The sequence below is a fragment of the Diachasmimorpha longicaudata genome, chromosome 5 (assembly GCF_034640455.1).
Source record: "Diachasmimorpha longicaudata isolate KC_UGA_2023 chromosome 5, iyDiaLong2, whole genome shotgun sequence".
Classification (NCBI taxonomy): Eukaryota; Metazoa; Arthropoda; class Insecta; order Hymenoptera; family Braconidae; genus Diachasmimorpha; species Diachasmimorpha longicaudata.
Window position 1 is genome coordinate 3,362,484 of NC_087229.1, and position 27,091 is coordinate 3,389,574.

General features: G+C 37.4%; 5 protein-coding genes, 1 long non-coding RNA gene and 1 other non-coding gene across 11 annotated transcripts; 5 read left to right on the forward strand and 2 right to left on the reverse strand.

Annotated features, from left to right (window-relative positions):
• Window positions 1-40: 40 nt before the first annotated feature.
• On the reverse strand, window positions 41-3,175 carry LOC135162676 (zinc finger protein 706-like). Of its 3 annotated transcripts, none has more exons than XM_064121409.1 (3): window positions 2,871-3,175; window positions 2,382-2,526; window positions 41-1,837 (listed from the first exon to the last, which is right to left on the reverse strand). In XM_064121409.1, exons 2-3 carry the CDS (start codon window positions 2,523-2,525, stop codon window positions 1,748-1,750), a joined length of 234 nt encoding a protein of 77 aa, XP_063977479.1. In that variant the 5' UTR covers window position 2,526; window positions 2,871-3,175; the 3' UTR covers window positions 41-1,747. The 3 variants fall into 3 exon arrangements, with proteins under 3 accessions (XP_063977479.1, XP_063977481.1, XP_063977480.1); XM_064121411.1 differs by lacking the exon at window positions 2,871-3,175 and adding an exon at window positions 2,591-2,864; XM_064121410.1 differs by lacking the exon at window positions 2,871-3,175 and adding an exon at window positions 2,625-2,863.
• A 669-nt stretch (window positions 3,176-3,844) lies between these two features.
• Window positions 3,845-6,507, forward strand: Rcd5 (Reduction in Cnn dots 5). Its single transcript, XM_064121789.1, has 4 exons — window positions 3,845-4,325; window positions 4,670-5,243; window positions 5,355-5,990; window positions 6,282-6,507. Exons 1-4 carry the CDS (start codon window positions 4,207-4,209, stop codon window positions 6,369-6,371), a joined length of 1,419 nt encoding a protein of 472 aa, XP_063977859.1. The 5' UTR covers window positions 3,845-4,206; the 3' UTR covers window positions 6,372-6,507.
• A 155-nt stretch (window positions 6,508-6,662) lies between these two features.
• Window positions 6,663-12,887, forward strand: LOC135162866 (uncharacterized). Of its 3 annotated transcripts, none has more exons than XR_010299028.1 (3): window positions 6,663-7,312; window positions 7,416-12,304; window positions 12,689-12,887. XR_010299028.1 is itself a non-coding variant. In XM_064121782.1 (2 exons), exons 1-2 carry the CDS (start codon window positions 7,141-7,143, stop codon window positions 12,098-12,100), a joined length of 4,857 nt encoding a protein of 1,618 aa, XP_063977852.1. In that variant the 5' UTR covers window positions 6,663-7,140; the 3' UTR covers window positions 12,101-12,519. The 3 variants fall into 3 exon arrangements, 1 of the variants encoding a protein (XP_063977852.1); XR_010299029.1 differs by having other exon boundaries at window positions 12,608-12,733; XM_064121782.1 differs by lacking the exon at window positions 12,689-12,887 and having other exon boundaries at window positions 7,416-12,519.
• A 1,791-nt stretch (window positions 12,888-14,678) lies between these two features.
• On the forward strand, window positions 14,679-22,002 carry LOC135162870 (uncharacterized). The gene is made up of 15 exons (XM_064121785.1): window positions 14,679-14,830; window positions 15,192-15,349; window positions 15,722-15,904; window positions 15,996-16,209; window positions 16,680-16,897; window positions 17,042-17,227; window positions 17,451-17,601; window positions 17,795-18,001; window positions 18,878-18,939; window positions 19,117-19,299; window positions 19,386-19,599; window positions 19,748-19,962; window positions 20,160-20,351; window positions 20,447-20,585; window positions 21,401-22,002. Exons 1-15 carry the CDS (start codon window positions 14,815-14,817, stop codon window positions 21,535-21,537), a joined length of 2,475 nt encoding a protein of 824 aa, XP_063977855.1. The 5' UTR covers window positions 14,679-14,814; the 3' UTR covers window positions 21,538-22,002.
• On the forward strand, window positions 20,924-21,079 carry LOC135163197 (U1 spliceosomal RNA). The gene has a single exon (XR_010299086.1). It is a non-coding gene; the product is annotated as a U1 spliceosomal RNA (small nuclear RNA).
• On the reverse strand, window positions 21,297-23,706 carry LOC135162875 (uncharacterized). The gene is made up of 3 exons (XR_010299030.1): window positions 23,590-23,706; window positions 22,319-22,604; window positions 21,297-21,562 (listed from the first exon to the last, which is right to left on the reverse strand). It is a non-coding gene; the product is annotated as an uncharacterized LOC135162875 (long non-coding RNA).
• Window positions 23,707-23,890: 184 nt separating this feature from the next.
• On the forward strand, window positions 23,891-26,758 carry LOC135162874 (glutathione-specific gamma-glutamylcyclotransferase 1). Its single transcript, XM_064121790.1, has 4 exons — window positions 23,891-24,138; window positions 25,485-25,520; window positions 25,605-25,867; window positions 26,115-26,758. The coding sequence occupies exons 1-4, from the start codon at window positions 23,986-23,988 to the stop codon at window positions 26,386-26,388; spliced, it is 726 nt and encodes a 241-aa protein (XP_063977860.1). The 5' UTR covers window positions 23,891-23,985; the 3' UTR covers window positions 26,389-26,758.
• The last annotated feature ends 333 nt before the right edge of the window (window positions 26,759-27,091 follow it).

Here is a 27,091-nt window from a genome sequence, read left to right on the forward strand (position 1 = left end):
TTAGTTTCCGAAGATTCATGAAATAATTAAAAAACGTGAATTACAAATGAGGATTTTCTTTTTTTAATCATCATAATCGCTCGGATAGAACGATAGTTGTATTTAAAAAACCATAAACACTAAATGGAGAACAATTTGAATTTGCTTTGTCGAGTTTCGGATGAATAACTAGAAAATTGCTGTAGAAATGAGCTTCAAAATCTAATCAGTTCCACTGGTCATTGAAATTCTTCGACCGTAGGAAAACATCATTTGTCAGATTGCATCACTTGTTGAAGAGAAATCATTGAATAGAATATTGATTATGTATATCCATTCAAACATACACACACGCATACTTGGAAAACATCGTAGAATTATTTAACGAGTCATGAAACGTGCATATCACAGCTGACCGACAGATCGGCAAGTTGACATCACTCATTATTGATAAAAGAATCATACGAATCCTTTGATATATACCATAAACCCCACTTCCACTACAAGGATATGATAGTTTCTTATGAATCAATAGGATAATAATATAACAACGCATTCATTTATGTTTTGTCATCTGCCAAATCGTTCTCATACAGGGATTGCTGATGCAATAACGATGTTCATTGAATGAGTGAAAAAATGCTGGATTTTTCAATTTTAAGGTATATCCCATGACAATAGCACCAACCAGTTGGTTCGTATTGAGTTTCGAAAGAAAATATGCACGACTCAATTTGTATTATTCTCGTATGGTATCACGTTTCTCAATCCCCAAATTTAAAAAAGGGATATATCTTAAAAAATCGGGAATAATTATCGACATTACGACATAATTTTTTTAATTTATCAAGATGTCCCTCAACTCGTCTGAAGAGACTGAACACTACCGATTATTTCCATAGAATATTCACTAAAGGCTACCACAGGTATTACGAAGCATCATGGAAATATACAACCAACACTTGGTGCATGTACAAATTAATATTACAAGGATTTTAATTCGTTCCTCAATAAAGACCAAGTATTAAGTACAATTGAACATTTCGACGGAAAAATTTAATATAAATTCATTACGGACGAGCGATTATTTATAAATACATGTGATTTGTTTACATTGCTACTGAATCAGCTTTATATTAATAACGAGTGGATTGATTCACTTTCTATCAATTTGAAAAAAAAACAACTGTTATATCAATGGCGGCCATATTAATATTGAAGTTTCCAACATTTTTCTTTTCATTTCTCCTAGATAACATAGATTATAATTTAGTTGCTATTGGCAGTCATTGATTCTAGAACAAATCGATCATAAACTATTACAAATAATGCGAGAGTTGAGTGAAACAGAAAACGAACAGGGAGTAATGGTTTTTAATATCTACACTTTCAATGCACATTTATCAATAATGATAAACACTCATTATCACTGAATAATTGCTAATTGATAAACTGTTTAACGTGCATCCAATAACAGTGGTAAGTGCATATTTATTAATGTAAATCGAAAAAATAAAAATAAAAAATATTTAAGTGGATCTCATTTTATTTCCGCGATGAATCAATGCGATTGAAATTAAGTGGATAAAACGTTACACTATGTATCACTCGTATTATTAACGTTTGTTTACGTTTCGTCCCTTTCTTAACATTCTTTTACTTTTGTCAATTAATTTAATCGTTTATTTGTTTATGTTGTTCCTTCTTCACGTTATCTTGCCACTTTTCCCTGTTGTCTGCTCGCTCGAGACCAGATGAATTGTCACCTTCATATATTTTTCAAATCTTCTGGCATATCATTTTTCGGATGTTTGTTCTCGAAGTGCTGTTTGTACGTTTTTGGGTCCGGCATCTGAGCCTGTAATAACAGCGTTCAACCATTATTGTTTTTTCAAGTGTTCAGTGAGAAAACTCCATTTCTCCTGCAGAAAAAATACTGAAATACGAACATATCATTATTTTTATATTTCAACGAAATAGTATCTTTTTTGATTTTGAAGTTTCAAACAGAGGGACTTTGATTACATTTCGATCCTCTGGTTATTTACTCCATATCAGATATAATTGTTCAGAGTCAAAAGCCGGCAAAAGATACTTATGAAACTGATTTTGTCAACACTCTTTAAAAATATTCTGTATTTTTCTTGTTGATCATACAACTATAATTTATGGGCATGCCTACGTGATGGAAATCCAGTGGAAACAATATTCGAAAGATAATCTAACAGATCCTTAGGAGAAAGACTGTTAACATTGACCCGCAAATTGGTTTCATAATTTTGTCATTAGGTCCTAAGAGTAGTCTTTTTCTAAGCACTCATTTTGCAGAGTTGGCAAAATATCTTTCAAAATATACCCTTCACTTCCTCTTTACCTGGCTGCCAATAAATTCGAGGACTTACTTTGCAAACAGCACAAACATGAACGAGAGCTTTCTGTGCAGCTTTTTTCTGCTCATTGGCACTGTGGCCCTGCTGTTTCTTCATCTTGCTAGCCTTCTCAGCTGCCTTCGCTTGTGATTGAATTTTCTGATGTCCACGAGCCATTCTAGAAAACAATCAAATTATTATAATTATCTACTGAACGAGTGTGTTCTCAAAGAAAAGTTTACAGAATTTTCCCTCGAGTTTCAGGGAGTCTCTAACCCCTAAAGCATATGGCACAGCTATCTGTACGTTCCTTAGTTCCTCAAAGTGATTTGTGACCATTTTTCACTGGATAACTGGCACAATGGATTAGTCTGCATGTACCAAGATCATCATCATCACATGTAGACCCAGATTAATGCATGAAACCATTGAAAAGCTTGCCAAAACCCTCTCACGCGTTCAGGTGTTCCATGGTTGTTCCGTACAATTCAGTGTAATGTACGTAATTTCAGTAACATTTACCTTGTTCACTCCGAATTTTTTTTTTCCAAGCGTCTGTCAAGGGTTTATTTCGTTGTGCACACTATTCGAATTGTCGAATCGGAGTTGCAGTGAATTTTGAGGTTGTTGTTAGAAAATTCAGGGTAGAGGGTACTCCAAGACGAATAAATGAAACAGCACCGTGTTTACCCCCACCACAGTAGTTGTAAAGATGGATTTTCATTCGCCGTTGATATTCCGTTGGAGCACACTTTCTATAATTCGTATGTAGATAGAGACAGGAGATTGCTTTTCCCAAAATGAACGAATTGTATCGTTTGTACTCTGTGTGTAGCCGTTTGTAGACAGCTTCAAATGTTTCGTTAGTTTCTCATTTATTTTTGAATAAATTATGCGAGTAGTGTCCTCCGTGTGCCACAATCAGAACCCGCATACCGACAGGTGATTTGTAAGTGGTGATCTCTGTCTGCCAGATGCAGAAGCCTTAGCGGAAGTGTCCAAAGAGGATAGACCAAAGTAGAGGCTCAGTTCTGGGGGTTTGACTGACGCCAGTTTCTCCACGTTACCGACACGATTTCACCCCCGAGGAGACGGGGCGCCACGAGTTCTACTGGGGTATCTGCATATCGGCCAAGCGGGGGGGCTCCGTTCGTACTTGTTCAACTGTACAAATGATCAACTGTACACAGAATTTTCAAACGGTGAGAGCACCGTTTGACAATTCTAAAATTCTAAAAAGCTAGGCTCTACATGTGGCGCTGGGTCCACATGTACAGCCTAGCTTTTTCTCTCGACAGTTGAATCCCTTCACAGTGGTACTCTCACCGTCTGAAATTTTTGTGTACAGTTGATCATTTGTACAGTTGAACAAGTACGAACGGAGCCCCCCCGCTTGGCCGATATGCAGATACCCCAGTAGAACTCGTGGCGCCCCGTCTCCTCGGGGGTGAAATCGTGTCGGTAACGTGGAGAAACTGGCGTCAGTCAAACCCCCAGAACTGAGCCTCTACTTTGGTCTATCCTCTTTGGAAGTGTCTTTGAGTGCACCATACTCTGTTTTGCGAACGCGCCTTCTGATTGAAAACTACACAATGGTTTATGTTTCGGTCTGAAAAACATACTTTTCTTAATTGTTATCGTTTATTAGCACTCTATTGCCATAAACTCGTGTGAAGATTTTTTTAAGGCTTCAAGTATGTTAGTTGGTTCGGTGGTGATCTTGTTCATTTGTTCAATGCGAGACATCTAACCGAAGTGGTTCTCCTGTGAAATTGTCAATGAATTTCTTAACCTCTTTTTCAAAGTCATTTTGTTTACCCTGTTTATTGTCAATCCCAATCAGGAGTAGAGTGTAATAATGGATGTATCATCGACATCTAGTTTAAAGCAAGCAAATTTATCGCTTAGTAATGATGGATTTGGAAATATTTCTATGGAATCGTCGTCGATGGACTCAATGGGAACCAAAAGGCGCAGGTAATATATATCAGGTATTGCGTAGCACATGAATCAACGGCTAACTCTCACCCTCTCGTAAATTGATGTCGATATTTTTTCTACAATTGGGGGCTAATAAAACTATTCATTTTTTTCGTATTTATTTGACAGTTCATTTAGGAGATGTCCATTCCCGTTAATTTTTTTTAATCACTTCTCGTAGGTTCAGCCGGTTTTGTTTCTGCCGCGTTAAATTTTACGATTCATTAATATTTAGGGTTCTTTTGGACTTTTGGGTTCTTTCTTTCAATCCCTACGAGCTCATAACAGCAATTTTATTTTCCAAGCAAAGTCATTTTCAATATTCTATTACATTTTTTCAGCTCATCTCGGACAATAAAACGTAAAAAATTTGACGATGAGCTCGTAGAGACAACCTTCAACCTTCAGCCACCGACGACGAGTGGAAAATCTACTTCAAAATCGAGGAGCATGTCTGCTTCGAGTGGGACTTTGGACGGATTGGTTTTACCACCGATTCCCCCGCCCATCCCCATCGCACCGCCAGTGGTCCAGCCCGAAAGAATCAACAGAAGACCTCCCAGACCAAGCGGCTCCAATGGAACTGGACGAAAAAGTAAAAAGAACAAAAATCATAATCACTCTATCAATGCAACCAAGGACCTGGGAAGGTGGAAACCCACCGACGATTTGGCTCTCATCACTGGAGTTCAACAAACTAATGACTTGAAGATGGTACACAGAGGGACCAAATTCTCCTGTCGATTCACTCTGCAGGAGATTCAGCAGAGATGGTACGCTTTGCTTTATGACTCAGCTGTTTCAAGGGTTGCAGTTCAGGCAATGAGAAATTTGCATCCGGAACTAATTGCCAGTGTTCAGGCAAGAACTCTGTACAGTAAAGCTGAGGAGGATCTCTTGGGAACGATAAAATCAGTAAGAAAACTTTACCGATCAGTGGACATGCCTATATATTTGAAACTCCTGATTGTCAACTTATAGAAATGATTATGTAATTGAAATAATTTTGGAAAAATGTTTTTTTAGACGCCACAAGCAACACTGGAAACTTTCCAAAGGCTTTTGGAAACCAACGCCCAAACTTTTTACCCAGCAAGAACAGCCAAAGCCTTGATGGCCCACTGGCTATTAATGAAACAGTATCACTTACTTCCTGATCAGAGTGTCCAGCCTTTGCCGCGTTCTGATGCAGTTATGAGCTTCTCCGACGCTGAAGACATGATAAACGACAGTGAATTGGCCGATCAAAAGGATGAGATGATTGACGCTGAGTTGGCCATGGCGGACAGAAAGAATAAAAGGGAAATCAGAATATTAGAGAATGAACTGGGTAGATGGCAGGTTCTTGTTGACAGTGTTACAGGTGTCAATCCTCCGGATTTTGATAATCAAACGTTGGCTGTACTGAGGGGAAGACTTGTGAGGTATCTTATGAGATCTAAAGAAATCACTGTGGGTAGATCGACAAAGGATCACAATGTCGATGTCGATTTAACACTGGAGGGACCTGCCTGGAAAGTATCACGACGACATGCGACGATACGATTGAGGAATAATGGAGATTTCTTCCTGTCTTCAGAGGGCAAGCGTCCGATTTTTGTCGACAGCAGACCTATCCTCGCTGGCAATAAGATGAAACTTAATAATAATAGTGTAATTGAGGTTGGTATCATCTCCAGTAGTTTAACTTGAGCCTTGTATGACCCTCAGAATTTTATTGAACGGAATATAGAACTCTATATTCCGATCGAACTCAATCTAAAACAAAATTAGAATGACAGACGATTGTTAAGATCATCAGAGAAGCAAAGACATTTCTATGAATAATTTAAAAATAATAATTTTTGGAATAAGTTTATTAATATTCTGAATGTTACGTTGATATAAGATATTTATTAGTTTTTAGTGCAAAATTCACTGTGTAATTGTTCTAGTGTTTTTTCTCTTTTGCAGGTTGCTGGCTTGAGATTTATATTTTTAATAAACCAAGAATTGATATCAGTGATTCGTCAGGAGGCTGTGAAACTCAACCTGAATCCTTGAAGAGGCTCATCTCTCCATGAATTTTATCCGACCACATTCATGGGTCGGAAATCTGAAAGAAATAGAGTATTTGTCGTATACTTCAGTACATCTTCTAATGTAAAAATTAATATTAGTTTTGCAATCTTCAAAGAAAGTAATGTTAATGATTCACTCGCAAAATCAAAGACTAGCAGTTTTAACACTGCAATTACCAATATTGGAATTCCCTTGAATAAATTGTCAAAGTGTCGTTGGTTGTTCCCCATCCAGTCAGTTGAGTGGGGATCTCAACTTGAGATCACTTTGGGGTCACTCATGAAACATAAAGGTCTCTCCATTATCACATCTAGAGACTAAAATCAAAAATAATTTCATATTTGCCGCCGTTTGATTACCGCACCAGATGGCAGTAGTTGAGTCTTTACGTCCGCATGCGCAGTTGGCAGCCACAAATGTTATTGTTACAGCTACCATAATCAGGTTTAAAAATTGTGCTCAATAGATTCTACGTAATCCTTTCAAATTTAAATCTTCTGTTGTGTTCATTGATTGATAAAATGGATTTTCAATGAATTTTTGGGGAATTATCTCAGTTAGTGGACAAATCAATCGATGAACGCGCCATAACCTGACACTCCTGGTGTCACCGGTGAACTGTCATTATATCTGCCACGATTAAAAAGCTCCTAAAGCATGAAAATGGATCAAGAATTATCCAAGTGCATTAATGAGATCATCAAATCATATTATCGATGAAATCTCATGAACCCGATAACCTCTAGGAGCGATGGAGCTCCTCTCCCAGGTCCCTCTTCTGTCTTCCGATGAAGAGACCAAGGGCTTTGATTGCGAGGCTGGCAATCGTTGGATCTACCCCGAAAATCTTCCAGTTAGAAAATACCAATTTTCCATTGTCAAGACTGCATTATTCAATAATACTTTAGTATGTCTTCCAACTGGTAAGTTTTATTACGTATTGAAAGCTATGTTTATTGCATGAGTTCATCGTAAAGTGGTGAACGAAGATAAGAAATCTTATCTCTCCTTCCTACCCCTCTCTAGGTCTTGGAAAAACCTTCATAGCAGCTGTAGTGATGTACAACTACTTCCGCTGGTATCCAAAAGGCATAATTGTCTTTCTCGCACCCACAAAGCCCCTGGTTGCCCAACAGATCGACGCTTGTCACGATATAATGGGAATCCCGATTAGTGACACAATCGAGCTCACTGGTGCAACAAATCAAACGAAACGTGCTGCAGCTTGGCGCGATCATCGCGTTATCTTTGCTACCCCTCAGACCTTTCAGAAAGACCTGGAACGCTCCATTGTCCCTGTCAATCTCGTAAAGTGCATCGTCATCGACGAGGCTCACAAAGCCCTCGGAAAGTATGCCTACTGCGAATCAATTCGCATAATGCACCAGGCTAATCCGTACTTCAGAATTCTCGCACTCTCAGCGACTCCTGGAAGTAAATTGGAGGCAGTCCAAGACGTTATCAGGAATCTTCACATCACTCGCCTGGAATTACGAGATGATACATCTCCAGACATCACTCCCTACATTAATGAACGTAAAGTTGACATAATACTTGTTGACTTGGGTCAAAATCTATCCGAATTCAAAGAACGATACATCAAGATAATGGATCGACATGTCAGAATTCTCTTCCAGTATAATGTTCTCAAAACATCTGCCGCGCAAATATCTAAGGGCCGAATTTTCTATCTTTTAAACGAATACAAATCTCGTACAAATAAATCTACCAATCATGGATCCATCATGAAGACCTTGACCATTCTTCTCACCATGTACCATGCTTACGAGTTAATTGTCCGTCATGGATTGAGAGCGTTCGTTCATTTTTATCAAAATCATTCTGATAAATTTTGGTTGGATAATGAACCAGAACTTAGAGAATTATTGGAGAATATCAAACAGTATCTTGGGCCATTCCCAGAAGCCGGACCGTACATGAACGGAAGTATCACCGGAATACCGAAAAATCTTATTTTTGGTCATGGAAAGTTTGAAACGCTACGAAGTATATTGATCCAGCACTTCAAACGCGCTGAGGATAAGGAAAACAATACGAGGGCAATAGTTTTCACTGAATATCGAGATATCGTCAACGAACTTTACATTTTACTTCTTCAATGTCAACCTCTCATTCGCCCCCAGGTGTTCGTAGGACAAGCTGGACTTAAACAAAAGCAACAAACAAAAGCTCTCGAGAATTTCCGGAATAATCAAGTCAACGTTCTAATATCAACGTCAGTTGGAGAAGAGGGATTAGATGTTGGTGAAGTGGATCTCATCGTTTGCTTTGACATTTCTCAGCACTCACCAACGAGACTCGTTCAACGAATGGGTAGAACAGGACGTAAACGTAATGGCCACATAATTGTTCTGGTTACGGATGGAAAAGAGCACCAAACTCTGCAAGCGGCTCTATCAAAACGAGATTCACTGAATAATAAAGTTCTTCATTCTAGTGGAGTTATATCAGCTCTGCACAACTCCAGTCCTCGAATGATACCACAGGATATACACCCTGAAGTTCACAAAATCCACATGACAATTCTGCCGAAAGACTCACGAGAGAAAAAAGGTAAGAAGACGAAAATTCAAGGGGAGGCTGAGAAGAAAACAAAAAAAGGACCTAAACCTAAAAAATCCAAAAATCCTAGTAGTGCGGGAAAAGGTAGTGGACAGGATGGATTACTGAGGTTTTTGACAACAGTATCCAACGATGAGATCGATAAAGATATTGTAGCCCCAACAATGCAGGAAGCGGGGGTTATCGAGATTGACAGCCAACCTCTCAGGGCTAATTCTTTAATCCTTGAGGCCGTTAAGCCATCCGATGTGCAGCTCCTGACTAACGATAATGAGACTATTGAATTTCTCACTCTCTGTGCCACCAGACAATCCGAAAAGTGTAATAATACCAATAATAATAATGAGGATAAAGAAAATAGAAATTTCGTGATCGCGTATGCTCCTGAAGCACCTAATTGTGCAGATGATTTTTTAAATAATTTGATTGTTCCTGATGAAGCAGTTTGCGACTGTCTAGAGAATGTTCAAATGTTTGTCGAAGCTGTGCAGCATGAGCCAACACAAATCACTCCTGGGATAATTTTTTCAGGGGGTGCAGGAAATTACCACAGCCCCGAGGGCTTCATGGACTGTGGCAATAATTTCGAGGACCTGTTAAACACTAGTGACTCTAATATGGAAGTGGATGGTGATGAACGAGAATCACCACCTTTGGAAAGTGTTGACTGGAGTCATAATAAAAGAGAATGCACTAGTCAAATAGTTCGTAGGAATTTGGATGCTGATATTGTCATTAAAAGTGATTTTGAAAGAGTTTTGGATGATTCTTCGGACGAGGAAATTCCACGAAGTCCAGAGATTGGCATTGCAAAAACAAAGTTACCCAATGAAAGTGTAAAAACTCACGAAAGAATTCCACCTCCTGAATGTTACTCAGAGAGTGCATTTGAGAGTATTCTCGATGAAGCCTGGGACGATGATCTCGATGCAACTCAGTTCGATTTCAACTCCAGAACGACTGATATTAAGAAGCCTGAGGTAACAACTGATAGAAATAAAAATAATCCCCGTGAGGAGGAAGTGAATAAAACGATTGAGAATATTGAAACGATACAGATAGATATTGATGATCCAGCGACGGAAAGCATGTGCCACAGTCCAGTGTTGGTGGAAACTGAGGACATTGATATTCCATTTTCCTATCTTTCTGAGAATAGAGAATCAGAGGCGGACAATGCAAATTCGCTGAACGATAACGTCGACGTTATTGATATCATTGAGGAAACTCAATTCAGTCCTGCAGTAGACTTAAACCATGATCGTACATTTAAGGCCCAAAATCGTGCATTACCAATACGAGAGAAAAAACCGAGTGAAATCAGACAATGGAAACTCGACGATTGTTTTGAAATATCGAGTCAGAGAAATTCTCAGGAAAAAAGAAATTCATTTGCGATGCCAACTGTAAATTCAAAAAAAATGGTCGATAAAATTAGTAAATTCAGTACAGGAAATAAAATACAAATGAATTCTCATGCCACAACGAACGCAGTTCTTCTTGAGCGAGGAGATAAGTCTTCTAATAATGTCAATGAAATGAACTTAATAAATTTAGAGGATGACTTTGATTCTTGGGAGGACATGGAAAAAATAGAGACAATGCCACAAGCGTCTATGCTATCCGAAAGCTTCACCCCTCAGACCAACACAAGTCGTGCCAATGTAACCGATCCAAAATCCGCATTTATCCCTTCCCCCCTTAAGTTATCCGATCAAAGGGTGAAAAAATTTGTTAACCAACGTCAGAGGCCATCCAGTCATAACACATCTCTGAAGAATTTCTTTGAAGCTGATGATAATCGAGTAAAAGTTGTGCATAGCATTCCAAGAATAGAAACTGGGCCACCCAGGACGAGGGTCATTCATAATGAATCGCCAAACCATTGTAAAACTCCTGCGAAACCCAGTGAATTGAATAAAGCACAGAAACTTTTTACCTCGAAATGCATCACTGCGCCTTCAGTGGTATCAAGCGATAAGAAAAGTAATAAAATATTGGGCGATGATTTGGAGGATTTTGATTGGGACAGTGACTTCGAGGTGCTACCGGAGGTCATAAATTCCGAGTCGAGATTCTTCAAAGGAAGCAGCAAGACGCCGACTAGAATCAGTGAGTCCGCGGGCTCCTCGGGTGAATTCTCATCGTCTAAATATTTTAACAAAAGACGTGATAACCCCCACGATAGGTTTCAAAGCCCAGACAACTCCATCAAAACCCCCAAAAGCACCAAACCCCAAAGTTCTTCCTTGAATGATGATAAATTAGCTGTAATTCGTGCTACGTTATTCTCAAAGCCCACTAAAGAGTTTATAACTCAGCAAAATTCAGATTCTGACGACGATTTTGCAACAACGAAGATCAACAAAAGTGTCTTCACCGGATATCGAATAAATGAGGAATCATCAAGAGTCTCTGATCAAGTCCCCAAAACTAACAGTAAAATCTCATTAAAAATTACAAGTACAAGTAACAAGAGAGCAAGTGATACCTCGACTGCAAATAACTTTGCCCTTCCTAAGGCAATACCACCAAGAACCCGACCAAAAGTGTCAATTAAACCAAGTGGTTCCTCAAAGGGAAGAACGAGAACAATGGGAAGCAGAAGGGATCGGGGCAGAAATAATTTTATTGATGACGAAGCTGAAGAATCTGATGATTGTCAGGAAATAACTGATTCCTCTGAGGAAGATGATGGTGAGGATCTCAAGGATTTTGTCAGTCACACTCAGGTACACGATGATTCAGTAGACATGAAGGCCTACTATCTCCAAAGCACAAGAAGTCCGAAGAAGAAGTGTGGATTTCACCTGAAAAAGCCGAAGACTCCACCACCAGATCTTGAGATTTTTTCCCAAACTATTGAACCCGACACCTACATGTACGATTCTTTCTGCGTGAGTGCTAGTCAAGAAGAGGAGGAAGTATTCAGTGATGGCTCAGATGACGAGATAACAATTCTTGAAGACATTGATCATAAGTCCAACAACAAAAGAAAAAGAGAAAATTCTGTTGATCCTGTGGGGAAACGACGAAGAATCCTCAGGACAGAGAGCCTCAGTAGTGATGACGAGACTGAAAATTTGAGGGCGGCCATTTTGGAAGAGTCTATGATGCTGAAAAAATGATAGTGACGTTCTCCGGTGCTATTAATATTTAAGGAATTGCTTAAGTCTACTTAAAATTTGGTGACTGGTATCATTGAATTAAGGCTGTAAACCACGAAATGTAAAGTTTTACCTGACAAATGTAGTGCCACAAAAAAAAAACGAGCATTTGAGGTACTCAATCAAATATTCAGTTAGTTCAAAGATGAATAGATCTAACAAAAGGTGAGGATAGATTGTTTATTTTTTGGTTACCAAAGGACTTTCATGATGTTCATTGTTTTTGATTTTTTTTCGATATTATGAAATGTATTATAGTTTAGCCATTAAGCGTTACAAGTCCATTATACAACTTCTTATGAACGAAGTGAGTGTATATAGTGAATGTGAGTGTGAATATGTATACATTCCATGAAGAAATATACTATTTTCAATTTCAATGGTATGGTGCAATACATTTAAAGAAATTTCATATTTTTTTACACCTCAACTAGATAATATTACCGGGGTAATTTATTTTTTCCTTAGACCATTTTCCTTTGCATTTTTACCCTGGTTGACATGTTCTGCTAATTACGTCTCAGCAAGGTATCGTTTCTTTCGGTTAAGCTGATGGAAGATACAACGAAATGAGGAGCCGCACCAATCGTTCCCCTGAATATCCTTGAAGATGATATATGATAACGGTTACTCTAACGACAACCTAATGAACCTTCTTAAAGGATGACATGCCTGAGGTGACTAAGAGCGCTGTACTTTTGGAAATTTACCCTGAAGGGAATATAAGGAGTAAAGGGTATGGCTCACTTTGTCAGTTTAACTGCTGCCGTCACAGAGTTCGCAGTGCCCTGAAATTTGGAAAACAAGGTAACTAGTGTCGCAAAGAAAAAAACGTAAACGTCAGGAGATATTTCATTCAATAGTGCTAATCGAATATGTTCTTAATTCAATTTAAATTCGTTTACTTCACCTTCTTGTCATTCCGTTCAAGAAATTTTTGCATCCAAATACTGCAACTACTAGGAACGTGAAAACTAATTGGTGTCTTTTAAAGAAATATTCCTTTAGCCCTATCTAAAGAAATATTTCGTTTATATTCTCATCTTCTTCTCAGTATTTTCAATCTCGTGTTTATTTTCTTAGTGAAAGAAGTGAACCAATTTTATTTAGCAATTATGAAGGTACATATGATTCTTATGGCACCGATCTAAAAAAAAACTTATTTCCGTTGCACTATCGGAAAAAGTATTTTTTATTATTTTTTACCATTTGTCATTATTGTATGATTATCTAATAATAATTAATGAATTAATCAGTTTCAAGTTGTAAAAGATAGTTGTATATGCGTAAAACAGATTTCACTTTTTTCATCGTTTACCACTTTACTAAGAAACTAATAAAATTTTTTACGTTTCTAGGAAAGACATAATGCTGAAACTCATCATATTCCTGGCGTTAGCTGCATCAACGTACGGCAGTGCATTTATACCCTCACAACAAAATCCTTCCTCTAATACACAAAACATCCGAAAAAGCGGGGATGCCCCAGGTGTACAAGCATTGCAGTCCAACTTCCCAGGATTTCCTGAATACGAGCCCTCCAATTACAAAGCCTACCACCTGGTCCCCGCCGACGAGTCTCACCAGAGCCCTGTCGGATGGTCTTCCATCATCAGTTCTAGCTTAGTACCTCTAGGAAATTTCGCTCTGTCCTATGGAGGTCGCGCAGTTCTCCTCATCGTTCAGTTCATAGTCCTCATGATTGTTGGACTCATTTTAACGACTTCAATGTGTACCTTGACACCTCTCTGCACTATTACCTTCCAGGGGTTTGGAATAACTCATAATCAGGTTAAAGAGCAAGTGAAGGAGCTTGCAAGGGCTTACATCACACCGGAGGTTCTGAATATGACGTCCTTGTTGGTGACCACTGCAGTGGAGAACTATATGCAGGAGAATCGTGAAAATATGGAGGAAAAGCCAGAGGGATCGAAGGACAAAGTCATGGGAAATCCGCACCCACAGCTACGTCGTCGACGCAGTTACTAGGAAAATCATAAAAATGAACTATGTCGTATGCAGGAACGAAGTCATAAAAGTACAATAAATATAGTCTGTGGTTTGGTATTATCATTCGAAGGAAGAGGTCGAGAGAAATTTCTGGGAAGACATTTTTTAAATCTTATGGAGCATAAAAAAACAATTGTGACAATTTTCTACAAATTTATTGGTGTTGGCAATTTATATTATTGCTTGACAGCGCTGGCAGTTCGATTAGTAAAATAGAAAATCATTTCTCTGGTGAAACAATAGTCAAAGTACTCGGTTATCCTTGATACAGAGCCTGATTAATTTTATTTCTTTATTATGTTCAACATTTGATTCATCACTAGTTTATAATAATAGAATAATAACATTGGATTTGTCGCCAACCATTGTATGAACATCTATAGAACACAGTCAACTATTGAACTGAATAAAAAAAAAGCATAATTGAATTCATGACCATGACTATATCAACAGTTTAATCATTATCACCCGTGGTTTTTCCCACATTCTCTCCTTATTCCTCTTCCACTTCTGGTGATTGCTATGGAGCGCCAATGACCGTCCAGCCGGTTTGGCGGTGGTATACGTTATAGGAGTAGAACGTGAGCCCGAGACGCCACAGTCGTATCCGTGACGGCGAAGAGGAATATTCAATTGCAAATTCAACATCTACGCATGAGATTATAATGAAGTTCAAGTTTGGTGAGTTTTACTGAATAAAAAAATCACTCGATTGAATTTATAATTATTCCAACATTATTAAAAATTATAAAAGGTGAAGAGTTTCATTGTCGTTTGGAAGGAAAGAGAAAATAGCGCCGCAAATTGAAATTGTGAAATAAGTTGAAATCCAAGGTTTACTTTTTGGAATTAAAAAATAGATTTTATAACTGTGTTACGAAATGGCAAGATGGCTAGCATCATGTTTATCCCGTCGATTTCTTTCAAAACACCGCGAGGTCAAGGCCACCGCGGGTTAATGACTCGTAAAAAACTGTAATCTTCGATTTGGATTCTAAAATTCGAGATTGAAATGTTTTTGTAATGATTTTTTTTTCTCCAGCTTTTCCAGTCCTTTGTACCTTGGGTTTCCTGGCATCAGTGAGTCATGGAATGCCCGGAATAAAACAGAGAGCTTCAGGAAATCCACTGGAAGAAAATGATGTTTTCATCCCTTATCAGGGGGAGCGACTTAATGCATTTGATTGGAATTTATGGAAGGTGATTGATTTATGTTAGCAATGATTTTTATCAAGTATTGAGAGTATCTTAATTGTCAATTAATAATAATCGAGAGAAATGTGCCAATTGTGTTTCAATAAGTTGACAAGAAAAGGGATCCATTTGAGAGAAGCAAAAATATATAAAATATCTAGGATACATTGAGAGGTATTTAAAAAAAATTACATTAGCTGCCTAAGAAATAAAGCTGAAAAACCTTTCTACAAGTGTCATTGCCTACATTTTTTTTAAATAAAAAAAACTTGTACAGCTTAGAGAATAAAAGCTCTGCAGATGCAGGCTTATATAATTTTATGCAAAAAAATCCGTCCATTATAACTGGTATTACAAAACTTTAATTCTCTACTCCAGTTGATGGCACAAAAATACAAGGGGAATATCCTAATATCTCCATTATCCCTGAAAGTTGCGTTAGTTTTGCTGTGGGAAGGTGCTCAAGAACAAACTGCCCAGGAATTGGCGGCAACACTTCAACTTCCAAGTGGACGTTGGGCCCCCAGAGATCAGTTCTCTCTTATTCTACGATCACTTCAAGTAAATTAATGTCTCATCTTCCAATTTGCTCGTAATTACCCCAATTGAAATTTCTAGTGTTTCATTAAAATTTTGACATAATTATTTGTAGCCACTTGATGGGGAATTCCACCTCAAATTGGGGACGAGGATTTACCTGGATGATTCTGTTTCACTAAAAGAGACTTACACATCTGTAATAAAAACATTCTACTCGACAGACATCGTCCCTTGTAATTTCACAGACGTAATTGCAGTTACTGAGGGCATTAATTCGTGGGCGAAAAATCTAACCGATGGGCGCATTGAAAAAATTATTGAGGATGGTGAGTTGATATTTCAAGTTCATTTTATATGTTGGGGCTATAGGGAAACCCAATTTTTTCCAACTTAGCAAATTTTATATGAAACAGTTACTGAACATTTCCTCCTATAACCGGCACAGCAGACGAACTATTCTGATGAATGATGTAGCAAGTTTTCCCGTTATGCAAATATCTTGAAAATTATTCGTTCTGCAGAAAAATGTCAATATATATATGAATTCTATTCTAAATGAGGTAACGACTAACGTCTCCTCAGAAGTCAATGGCAATTTCTCTGTGACATTATAGAAAAATAATCTCTCAATTTTTTATTTGGAATCAAATCCTTCACATATTTTACACTCCATATAATTTTTCGACTCCTACCACAAAGCTGTAAAAAATCTCTTTGCTTCCAAATGATATCCATACCCTTTTAAATTCCTGACGTCACAGGTTTATTAACGAAAATACTACAATTTTTCAAACAGAAGACAGTTTAAAGCATTCCGTTATGCTCGTGATGAACATCCTCTTCTTCAAGGGTCTCTGGTTGAACAATAAATTCGCCGCTCATGAAACTAAGCTGGAAAAATTCTACGAGTCCCCAGGGAAAAGCATCGACGTTCCTTTCATGACTGCTGTTGGACAATTTTATTACGTGGAATCAGCAGACCTCGATGCGAAAATCCTACGAATCCCTTACAGCGTAAGTTCAATAGTCAAATAAAATTTCCGTATCAGTGACCAATATTCCCAGCAATGGACTGCCTCATTTTTGATGTCACATAAAATGAATAGCATTGACCTTCGAAAAATAGAATGAATTAATATTGATGTGTTTTGTGATTAGGGTCGAAAAATAGCGATGTACATTGTTCTGCCAAGGACTCAGGATGGTCTTGACACTTTGATCAGAAACATCAATCCATATATTTTAACAAGACACTTGTGGACAATGCAGAGCCTGCCAGTGGAAATCAAACTCCCAAAATTCAAATTTGATTACACAAGCCACATGGAACCAGTTCTACGTGAGGTAAGAATCTCTCTCAAATATAATTTCTACATTTGTTCGTAAAGTTACCGAAATATATTTTACAATGTGATACAAACGACACTATAATTTCTATCATTTTCCTAAATAATTGAAAATGTCTAAGAACCACCTAGGTGCCCCCCCCCCCCGAATTAGTTGAGAAGATTGATCCACAGAGAGCAATATAGACCTGTTTGTTAATTTGAACCTTTGGCTTGACCAGATGGGAATTAAGGACATCTTCGCAAATACTGCGACGTTGACAGGCATTGCTAATACCAAGAGAGGAGCTGTCGAGTTACTGGTATCGGAAATAGTGCAAAAGGCTGGAATCGAAGTTAATGAAGAAGGAACAAGTGCTTATGTAGCTACAGGTACAACTTATATAATCAACATTCAATCAATTATTTTTGGCTGAAGGCTTTCAGGCGAGAGCAAGTTGGAAATTTTCGCGAAAACCCCCAACAAATTTCATTAAAAATTATAACATAAAGAAACAGGAATTAGAAGTATATTGTTAAAGTTCAATTTTGTTAATCAATTTTCATTTTTTATTTTTCCACACAGAGATCAGTCTAGGAAACAAAGTCGCTGACCAAGAGTTTATCGCGAACCATCCCTTCCTTTTTTACATCGAGGATGAAATAACAGGAACAATACTTTACATGGGTCGAATGGAGAATCCATTACAGACCACCGGAAATACGGAAACATCTGACACACAAACGCGAATTCATTTATCAGACGAGATGTTCGTTCAACACCAGCAACCAGGTAATGATGAAAGCCATCAAGTAATTGAAATTTCGGTTTCGCAATCACCTCAACCCGTGTTTATTAATTATTCTGATGATTAACGCTTCAAATGATATAAATGGTCATTGTGTCAATTTCAATTCAATAGATGAAGTAAAACCGGATTTACACATGTCTTGGCATAAATGACATTACTTGTTCCCACAGATTGCAATTATTTCATGATTAACTCCCTCCCCGTCTCTTTCAATTCAGTATATCCCATTATGAACGTAATTTCGGGGCTGGCAGAAATTCGCATAGAAAATTTGGCACGTGGAAGACACTAAAAGCGAAAAAAAATAAATAAAAATTTGTAGGAAGTCGTGAAGAGACTCAGGATTGAGATGAGTCTCTCGACTTATGAGTAGCAATTGAAAAAGTAGTAAAATAACTTTTGAAGTGGGGGAAGGGAGTCAAGCAGATTGATCAAGGACCATTGGAGGAAACTCGCTTCCAGCAGACTCGCGTTGTCTCTACGACTGTAGCACTATCATCACATCCTATTACATCGATAATCTTACATCCGGGTGTCATCAATAACACCTTTTGTGTTGCAATTTCAGTACATAATCCTTCGCTTATTCTTCATAGGTTCACGTTGAGTTGAGTAGAATGGTCGAGATTCATTTGATTTGTCTTTTTCTTATTTATGGAGCATCCGGAGGTAATTTATTATTGTACTATTAGTTTGTGTATCCACCGCGAGAATTCCCCAACATCTCATCGTTTCACGTGAAAAACCTGTTTGCTACTCTGCATAATCGTTCAATAGTCGTAGGCTAAAGCCTTGTGTTCCGTTTCTCTATTTGTTTAGACGAAAAAACTTACATCTATGTATAAACTTTGTTGCAGCTTATCCTGTTGGCAGCAGCAGTTCCCAGAGTTCTAATTATTTCAATGTCGAACTTCTGAAGGTAGGAAGGCTAATTTTTTCATATGAATGTGATGTTGACTATGCCATTGTTCTGTGTATCGCATAAGACGACTTTACACGATTTTTAACATGTGCCTGACTGGTCCTCTTTGAAAATAATTCCAAGGCCTCAATATATTTCGCATGATATGTCTCATCCTTTCCAAATGAATTTCAGGCTGTCGGCGAAGGCAATTCCGAGAACATAATCGTTTCTCCATTGAGTGTGAAATCAGCATTAACTATATTGACAGAGGGAACCGGCGGAAAGACGAGGGACGAGCTTCTGGCAGCTCTGAGACTACCCTCGGATCCAACAGTTGTTCGTGCTATTTCGAAGGACAGTCTCGCTCTACTCCAGGTCAATTGAATTACGATTCTATCGAAATAGAGATCTTGCAAGGTTTTTTTTATTATTTTAAATTATCGATACTTTTTGATCTACAGGATAGCAGACTTGGCTCGGAAATTCATTTAGCAAATCGTCTGTGGATTGGACGAGGGACTTACGTATCTGGGGATTACAATAATTTACTCCGTACTCATTATGGTGGAGATGTACAAATGATTGATTTCAATGATGTCATGGGTGCCTCGACATCTATTAACGATTGGGTTCGTCAAATAACAAGAAATATGATTCCATCAATCGTCGATAATGGTTAGTATTTGATTCACATTCGTACGCAATCATTAATTGTTTTCTACATTCGTCACTTTAGTGATGCAAATTCAGGGTTGGACCATTCTCAAATTAAATTTGTACTTTAACTGTCGATTTTATGAACCTTTATGATGTAATTGTCTAGAGCTACTGAGTGCGGAAACCCACTTACTCCTGACGTCTGTAATTTACTTCAACGGTCGCTGGCTGAAATCCTTTGATGCTGATTCAACCAGAACGCGCTGCTTCCACGTATCGGAGACCGAATGTCAAGAAGTTTCCATGATGGAAAATGTTTCAAAGTACAAATTTGCGTATGTTCCTAGTCTAGATGCTCAGGTCGTGGAAATTCCATACGCAGTAAGTCGATCATATTTTCATATGTAATCAATGATGAAGACTTTCAGGGGATTAGATCAGCCCGTACGTTCTATGAAATTTGTGGAGCGCATTTCGAATATGTTGGCTGATTTCCCTAATTTCAATATTCTCCTCATTACTAGCAATTTAGTTTTAGAAATACTCTGAAGATGAAACTAAAATATAACAACTTTCAGGATGGGAGACTGTCGATGCTCGCTATTTTGCCTACCAAGAAAGGTCTCCAGAATCTCCAAAATCTTTGCAAAGATCTTGCGAAGACTTCGGTGTCGGCCATCATGTCGAATCTTTTGGAGACAGAGATTATTCTTCAAATACCGAAATTCAGTATTGAGAGTAGAATTGACTTACGACCTGCACTCGAGTCTGTAAGTTCTCCACAACGAAACGACTGATAAAAAGTCACTTAACGAGATGAACGTTGAGGATTATTACTAACGATGAGTCATGATTTTTCTTGCAGTTAGGAATCAAGGATATTTTTGGATCTCATGCCAATATAACAGGAATTTTATCCGGAAGCTCCTCCCAAGTCGGGAGTGTCCTTCATAATGCTAGGATTGAGGTGGATGAGGCTGGGACGATTGCCGCCGCAGCTACAGGTAACAATTTCAGTTTCACTAAATTAATGAATAAAGCTCCATCGGCTCAGTTGGAGTGAATTCTCGTACGCGATTCGCGATGTGACAATATCGTTGCCGCCCTGCAAATCACAGAACTTCCATTCAGAATCAAAAGGAGAGGTAAATTAAATAGAATGATTTTCCCGGTTCAAACGAAAAAATTGGAAGTCCCCAGGTTTGTTTTTCAATACAGAATAAATGTTAAGACACCTGGCGGCTGCAAAATGCGAAAAACAATTGAAAATCCATACAACAATTTTCTCCTACTCACTAATACCCCATGAAACATTGAAATTATCCGAATGTCAAACTACTCGGAACTTACCTGACGCGAAGGACTACCGTGATCAGGAAGGCGGTTCCTTCGAGGCGAGACTCCTCCATTGCACATAGGATGAGTTAGTCCTCGCGAGTGATCAATTACTCGAGCGTATAATTTTTTGATTGGGGAAGTGCGTTCGCGCAATCCCGATAATTTAACGGAAGCGTAAATACCTTTTGAACTATTTAAACAATAGTCTTCACGTCTGAGACCGGCAATAGAGGCTGGATGTCTCTATTACAAGAAAGCACAAGCACATAAATTAAGTTCGCCACACAGGCCATCGGCTACCTTCATGCATAAGACTTTTTGATAATTGGACATCGTGTTCAAGGCCGGAAATTTAAATAGGTCGCGCGGAGCGGGCATTCGATCTCGTATATATTTAATTAATTAAACGATAATCCATTGATTTGTTTCTTAGGTAAAAATGTTATGAGAAGTTAATCATCATCTATTGATAATTTTTCAGCAATTTCAGTGGTGCCTTTGATGGGTTCAAGCCTCGACGCATTTAGAGCAGATCGTCCCTTCGTCTTCGCAATTGTAGATCAGTCAACAGAGAGTATGATTTTCGCCGGTCGGATTATCCGCCCCACTCCAGCCTAGTCTTCATAATTTCTTCATTACATCACTGCAACAAAGTGATAAGCTTTAACATCGTCCACCGAGAATTGTTTTTTCATTTCAGCGAAAAACTGAGAAAGGTGAATAATGTTTAAGAGGAAAACAAGAACTGAAGGTACCTTATTCAATTGTAACATTTTTACACTCGAGTACATTAAGTTAAATGTCTGGTACTAAATTATCTTTGAAGTTCTCGCATTCTGAGGTGGAAAATAACCGTTGGTGTGACATATGCATTCGTGATTAGAACACTAATTACAGTTATTGGGGATAAAAGTAGTAATTTTGCCATATGGTAGATAATACGACGACGAATCGTGATTCTTTTTTCACAAAATTACATATCTTTCGTTATGCGAATGCTATAAATTTCGGTTGAAAAATGCAAATGTGACAAAATATGTGAAAAATGAAAATGCAAAAATATATGTATATAGATAAAAAATATTTTTTTATCGCTGTTCGAACACACGTCCCATGATCTCGATATTGCATATTGTATATATAAATTGTATATCAACAATTTATCAATCAAATACCGATGTCCTGGTGAAATTTAAATGGAACTGTGGTCACTTAAAATAGTAGAAAAAATTGATTTACACGTGACAGGTGGTGGGAAAAAAATCAATTCTGGAGTTAAACAAAATTGTTACATTGATAAAAAAAGTTCGGTTATTGGTACACGTCTGGAGACAGGGGAACTCATGGTAGTCATGGTCGTTCAGCTTTTATTTCATCGTCAGAAAAATCAATTCTCTACCTGACCAAAAAATCCGTATAGTCAATCTTCAGCAGTTATTTCGTCAGCCACTTGCCTTCCCCATGTGCTTCTAACTTGTGTATGGGTTTCGCTTTGATCCCATCCTCTCTGTCACACACTGGCTCGGTGCGCTTGCGCTCATCGTTCAGGATCGTAATGTCTCACTCTAGAGTCATTACTTCTCTTTCTCTGATTACTGAGTTCGCTGCAAAAAGTCCGAGAGATCCTCTTGAAGTTCCCGTTCAGCTACTGCTGGCAGCAGACGTCGACCGTCAACCGGCCTTTACTTAAATGTGAGTTATCAATTTATCTATCAGATCGATCTTTTGCACTGATAAATTATTTGGAAATATTTGTTTGAGATACAAGGGCATCTCCACAGTAGTTACACCAGCGGTGAATTAATAGTATCGATATTTTAAATTCATTACTCAATATTCTGCTAATGTTTTTCAATGTCATTGATTGATAAATGTTCATTACTCGTAACTTCATGTTTATATTCAATTCAACGGAAATTTTGTTTCTCGTTGAGCGTAAAATTTAGTTTGAAGAAATGGTATATGGAGCAAGTGAAATCTCTGGGAAAAGAACGAGTCAAATTACCACATGGCCAAACGTATATTTTATTTTCCTGACTCGAACGTAAAAAAAGTGCGCTAAAGTCGAGTCAATTTAAATTTTGTTTTTTAAATCTGCCACAATCGAATCAGAAGATAATTCAACTAATTGTTATGGTTATTGTCAATGTTTTGTTGTACTCGTTCTGACGAAATCGAGTGAATACATTTTACCGGCACTAGAAGACTTCGAGAATTTAAATAATGTGCGTTAATGTCCAAAATATACGTAATACAATAATTAATTATTAACATTACGTTTAAAGTCAATTTATATGGTTTCAAAAAATTGCTCAGATATACCTTGGATTCATTGGAAGATTTCTAATGTAAAAAAAACGATTGGATGAAAAAAGGTGCAAAATGATGACTCGGAATCGCATTCCTGTTTTATTTTATTGATTACAAATTAAAAATTAATTATGGCCTTCCTCGTGCATCTACTATATAGATGTATGACTATTTTGTCAAGAACTTGTTTGCAAATTATTTGTAGCTTCTATTTGTAGTTAAAAATTTATGCGTCACATGATCGTCACAAGGTCGTTGTATTTTAGACATATGGACATCTCACTAAAGACGGTCATTTTGCATCTCCCATTCACCCATCGTATATCGTATTTATATAAAGATTATTAACATCATAATTACATATTGTCCAATAGAAATCGAGAACAATGCCGAAAAGAGGCTACAGGGAAACAAGGGACTCAGTCAAGCGCAACTATCAATCGCTTTCTGTCCACCTACCAGTCCCAAGTTTAAAGCTTAGTACAACTGTCAGTAGTCAACGAGTTGGGCAGTAACAGCGGCGTTGAAAAGACCTCCTCTCCCTCGATGAACAGATGGAATCGTTCATTTAGAGTTCATAACATTTCACCGTACGTGATATCTCAGCACCCACAATGACGTGATTTTATTGATAAATTGCAATTGCTTCCTTTCATTTATATTTATTACAAAATTAGCAAGAATGAATTGAACTTGCACTCAATAGTTGAACGTACTAAAAGTATTCGCTCCGAGATATAAGTGAAGATATTGATAATGGCTGGGGCAACTGGACTCTGGGTATTTGGATATGGATCCCTGTGCTGGAATCCAGGATTCGAATTTAAACGAAGTATGACTGGACATGTCAGAGGATTCGGGAGACGGTTTTGGCAGGGAAATGATAGCCATCGAGGAACTGCTGCCAAGGTATTTATTTATTTATTTATTTATTTATTTATTTATTTATTTATTTACATTATACAGGGGATTCCGAACAAATTTTTTTTTGATACTGATACACTTTCTCGCAAATTCTTCCCACTGTTCATCTCCACAAAAAAGAAGATAATGATAAAAATTAAAATTAAATCGTCCGCAGTAATTCTCGCAATATTTATTCGTTCAACTAAGTAGATTAGTATCAAAAGGAGAATATGCTCTGATATTGATTTGTCCACAAATCTCAGTCTCGCCCACATAAAAGTGAATGATTTTCTTCAGAACGAGAAACTTGTCTGTTAAAAACTTTCTGTCATTTCGTGCTTATTCTCTAGAATCAATCACTTCAAAAGACACTCGTTTCCGTTCGTTCTTAGATACTGAGACTAAGAAATGTTTTTTGAAACTTCTTTACAGGCGATTATTTTCAGGTTTAGCATTGATTCGAGAAATAGTCCAGATGGTGTGCCAACAAAAAGGTTAACGTTCGAAAGAGAATCCCAGTTTTATTTTAATTCAGTTGAATTATTTTTTCACGTGTTTATTTATTTTCTCAAGTGCTTGTGACCTTTGCGTCATATAATCCTCTTTGTTCGTGACTTCTTTCACTCGAAAGTATCCGGGATATATTATATTTGTACGTAATTTCGTTTTTGGGGTATAAAAGTTTGTGGGGAACAAAGAAGATACGAAGAGTCATAATGTGAAGATAGAAAGAGCCAGTTTCTGTTGGGCTCCTTTATGTGCACAAAATACTATTAATATTCGGATTGAACTGATCACGCAGTTGACTCGTGTCTTCGGGCAGTTATTGGATGAATACGTAGCTCAATTATTTTGAAAGTCCGGAACAATTTTTAAGAGTTATTGAACTCATTTGGATTGATATTATTGTAATTAAACGCGGTAATTATCTGTTGCCTTTGACTGTTAGGAATAAACTTGGGAGATTTGTGCCAACAAGCCTTTCGAAAGATAATCCTTTTGAACCGCAAACAGTGAAACACGTGTGGCAGACACTCGATACGACACACGATCGTAATGGACGATATTAGAGGGAAAAAAGTCAAGATGATTTTTTTATCAATAAATTTTTTTCGACAGACAAAAATGATTTATTCTTTTTCTTCTCAATTCGTTGTTTATTTCACTTCATTAAATTGAATAAGAGTTTTGCAACGAGTTTAGTCAGACTTTCAATTTAATTGGATGTTATTATCATCATCACTATTCTTTTTTCCCTTCATAGTTAATCCAATGATTTCATTTAGAAGTAAAAATGAGGTACAATGCGATAAGCCCTCGAATTAACCGATATTCCAATGTTCTTTCAGCCAGGGCGAGTGGCCACTCTGATCGATGATAAAAAAGTAAGATTTATTTACTAACATAAAAGCTTAGAGTTGTAAAAGTAGTGAAAACAAAGATAATTGATAAATGTTTGTTTTTTTAAGGAAATCACATATGGTCGAGCATTCGAAGTGACTGGAAGTGCAGCGCTACCATATCTTGAAAAAAGAGAGTGCAAATTAGGTGGATATTTCACAACAATATCGACGTTTTATTCACGAGACGGATTACATAGTTTTCCAGTGGTAATCTACATTGCAACTAATAAGAATAAACAGTGGCTCGGTGATGCACCCGTCCACGCAATCGCTCAACAGATTTTAGAATCCGAAGGACCCAGCGGTCACAATGTGGAATATCTTCTCAGGTACATTGATAAACAAACATTTAATCATTATAATCAAAATTTGTTTTCCCCTTTGAAAGAATTCATTTGCTTTAATTGCAAAATCAACGAGTTGACAGTAGAAACCGTCGAAACTTTAATAGTCTGGAGCTGATGAAGTGTAGATTGAATACTATTAGAGTCTCTAACGAGACCCTCCTAGAACATTTTATCAATAACAACGATCAGAACCACTTGATAAAAATTTATTTTACAATGAATGTTTCAGGTTAGCAGATTTTATGCATCAATTCATCCCCGAGGCTCACGACGAGCACCTATTTACCTTAGAATTGATAGTTCGAGCTAAAGTAAAAGAACTGAACCTGTGTCTGAAGAGCCTCATGGGTAATCGTGAATTCGTCATCCAAATGAAAATGGACAAAGACTCTGACAGTTCTAATAATGACGTACAAGACGTACAGGACAACGTCCCCCGAGGGCATTCACATCAATACACCTCCAGAATTGCTGGGACAACCCTCCGTTGCCTGAAATCGTAATTTTTATATCGGATAACGATAATTGAACTTGGCTGTACTCAAAGTGATACTTTAGTGAACTTTGAATGAAAATATTTTTAAAAATGCTAATTATCTACGGAGACTACTTATTTTATTACACATTGCCAGTGAAATTATCGTACGTGCCTTTATTTCTAATTTTATACGTTGTCTTTTCATAATATCTGTCCAGCTTTATATTTATTAAATTATCGTTAATGTACAACGATCAGTAGAGTGTGAAAAGTGGAAAAAGGAGCACAATTCCATCTACCGAGATTAATTATATATTAATAAAATTATTTGGTGAATATCACATTGATATGCATCGAAATATGATAATAAATGTAAAAAGATTTTTTATAACAAAGATGCCTTTTTACTATTGAATTTATAGATGATCCTAGGAATACCTTCCTTTCCCATTATTTCGAGATCTAATACGAGGTCTTGTGAGAAGTGTATACTATTTTACCCGCAATCTTGCTCTTTGATTGATAGTGCTTATATCAACATGACGTCAATCGTTCATTCAATTCTTGGTAAATTTGCCTTCTATTCCGTATTGCTTTTTTTACAATAGTTAAAATATCGTCCCCTTAATTCGCGGCTGTTATTTACGCTCCAATGATCCATCGGATAATTTACGGCTTGTTAACTTGTTTATTTGTTTATCTATCTATTTATTTATTGGATTGAAACC

Excerpts from the sequence above, each read along its gene's own strand:
- LOC135162676 (XM_064121409.1), bottom strand. The coding sequence starts at position 2,525 with ATGGCTCGTGGACATCAGAAAATTCAATCACAAGCGAAGGCAGCTGAG. Across the intron at positions 1,838-2,381 it reads ATGTTTGTGCTGTTTGCAAA|GCTCAGATGCCGGACCCAAA; the intron begins GTAAGTCCTCGA and ends CTGTTATTACAG.
- Rcd5 (XM_064121789.1), top strand. The coding sequence starts at position 4,207 with ATGGATGTATCATCGACATCTAGTTTAAAGCAAGCAAATTTATCGCTT. Across the intron at positions 4,326-4,669 it reads ATGGGAACCAAAAGGCGCAG|CTCATCTCGGACAATAAAAC; the intron begins GTAATATATATC and ends ACATTTTTTCAG. Across the intron at positions 5,991-6,281 it reads ATAATAATAGTGTAATTGAG|GTTGCTGGCTTGAGATTTAT; the intron begins GTTGGTATCATC and ends TCTCTTTTGCAG.
- LOC135162866 (XM_064121782.1), top strand. The coding sequence starts at position 7,141 with ATGGAGCTCCTCTCCCAGGTCCCTCTTCTGTCTTCCGATGAAGAGACC. Across the intron at positions 7,313-7,415 it reads TTTAGTATGTCTTCCAACTG|GTCTTGGAAAAACCTTCATA; the intron begins GTAAGTTTTATT and ends ACCCCTCTCTAG.
- LOC135162870 (XM_064121785.1), top strand. Across the intron at positions 18,002-18,877 it reads CGTTCAACACCAGCAACCAG|CTTATCCTGTTGGCAGCAGC; the intron begins GTAATGATGAAA and ends ACTTTGTTGCAG. Across the intron at positions 19,300-19,385 it reads ACAGTCTCGCTCTACTCCAG|GATAGCAGACTTGGCTCGGA; the intron begins GTCAATTGAATT and ends TTTGATCTACAG.
- LOC135162874 (XM_064121790.1), top strand. The coding sequence starts at position 23,986 with ATGGCTGGGGCAACTGGACTCTGGGTATTTGGATATGGATCCCTGTGC. Across the intron at positions 24,139-25,484 it reads ATCGAGGAACTGCTGCCAAG|CCAGGGCGAGTGGCCACTCT; the intron begins GTATTTATTTAT and ends ATGTTCTTTCAG. Across the intron at positions 25,868-26,114 it reads AATGTGGAATATCTTCTCAG|GTTAGCAGATTTTATGCATC; the intron begins GTACATTGATAA and ends TGAATGTTTCAG.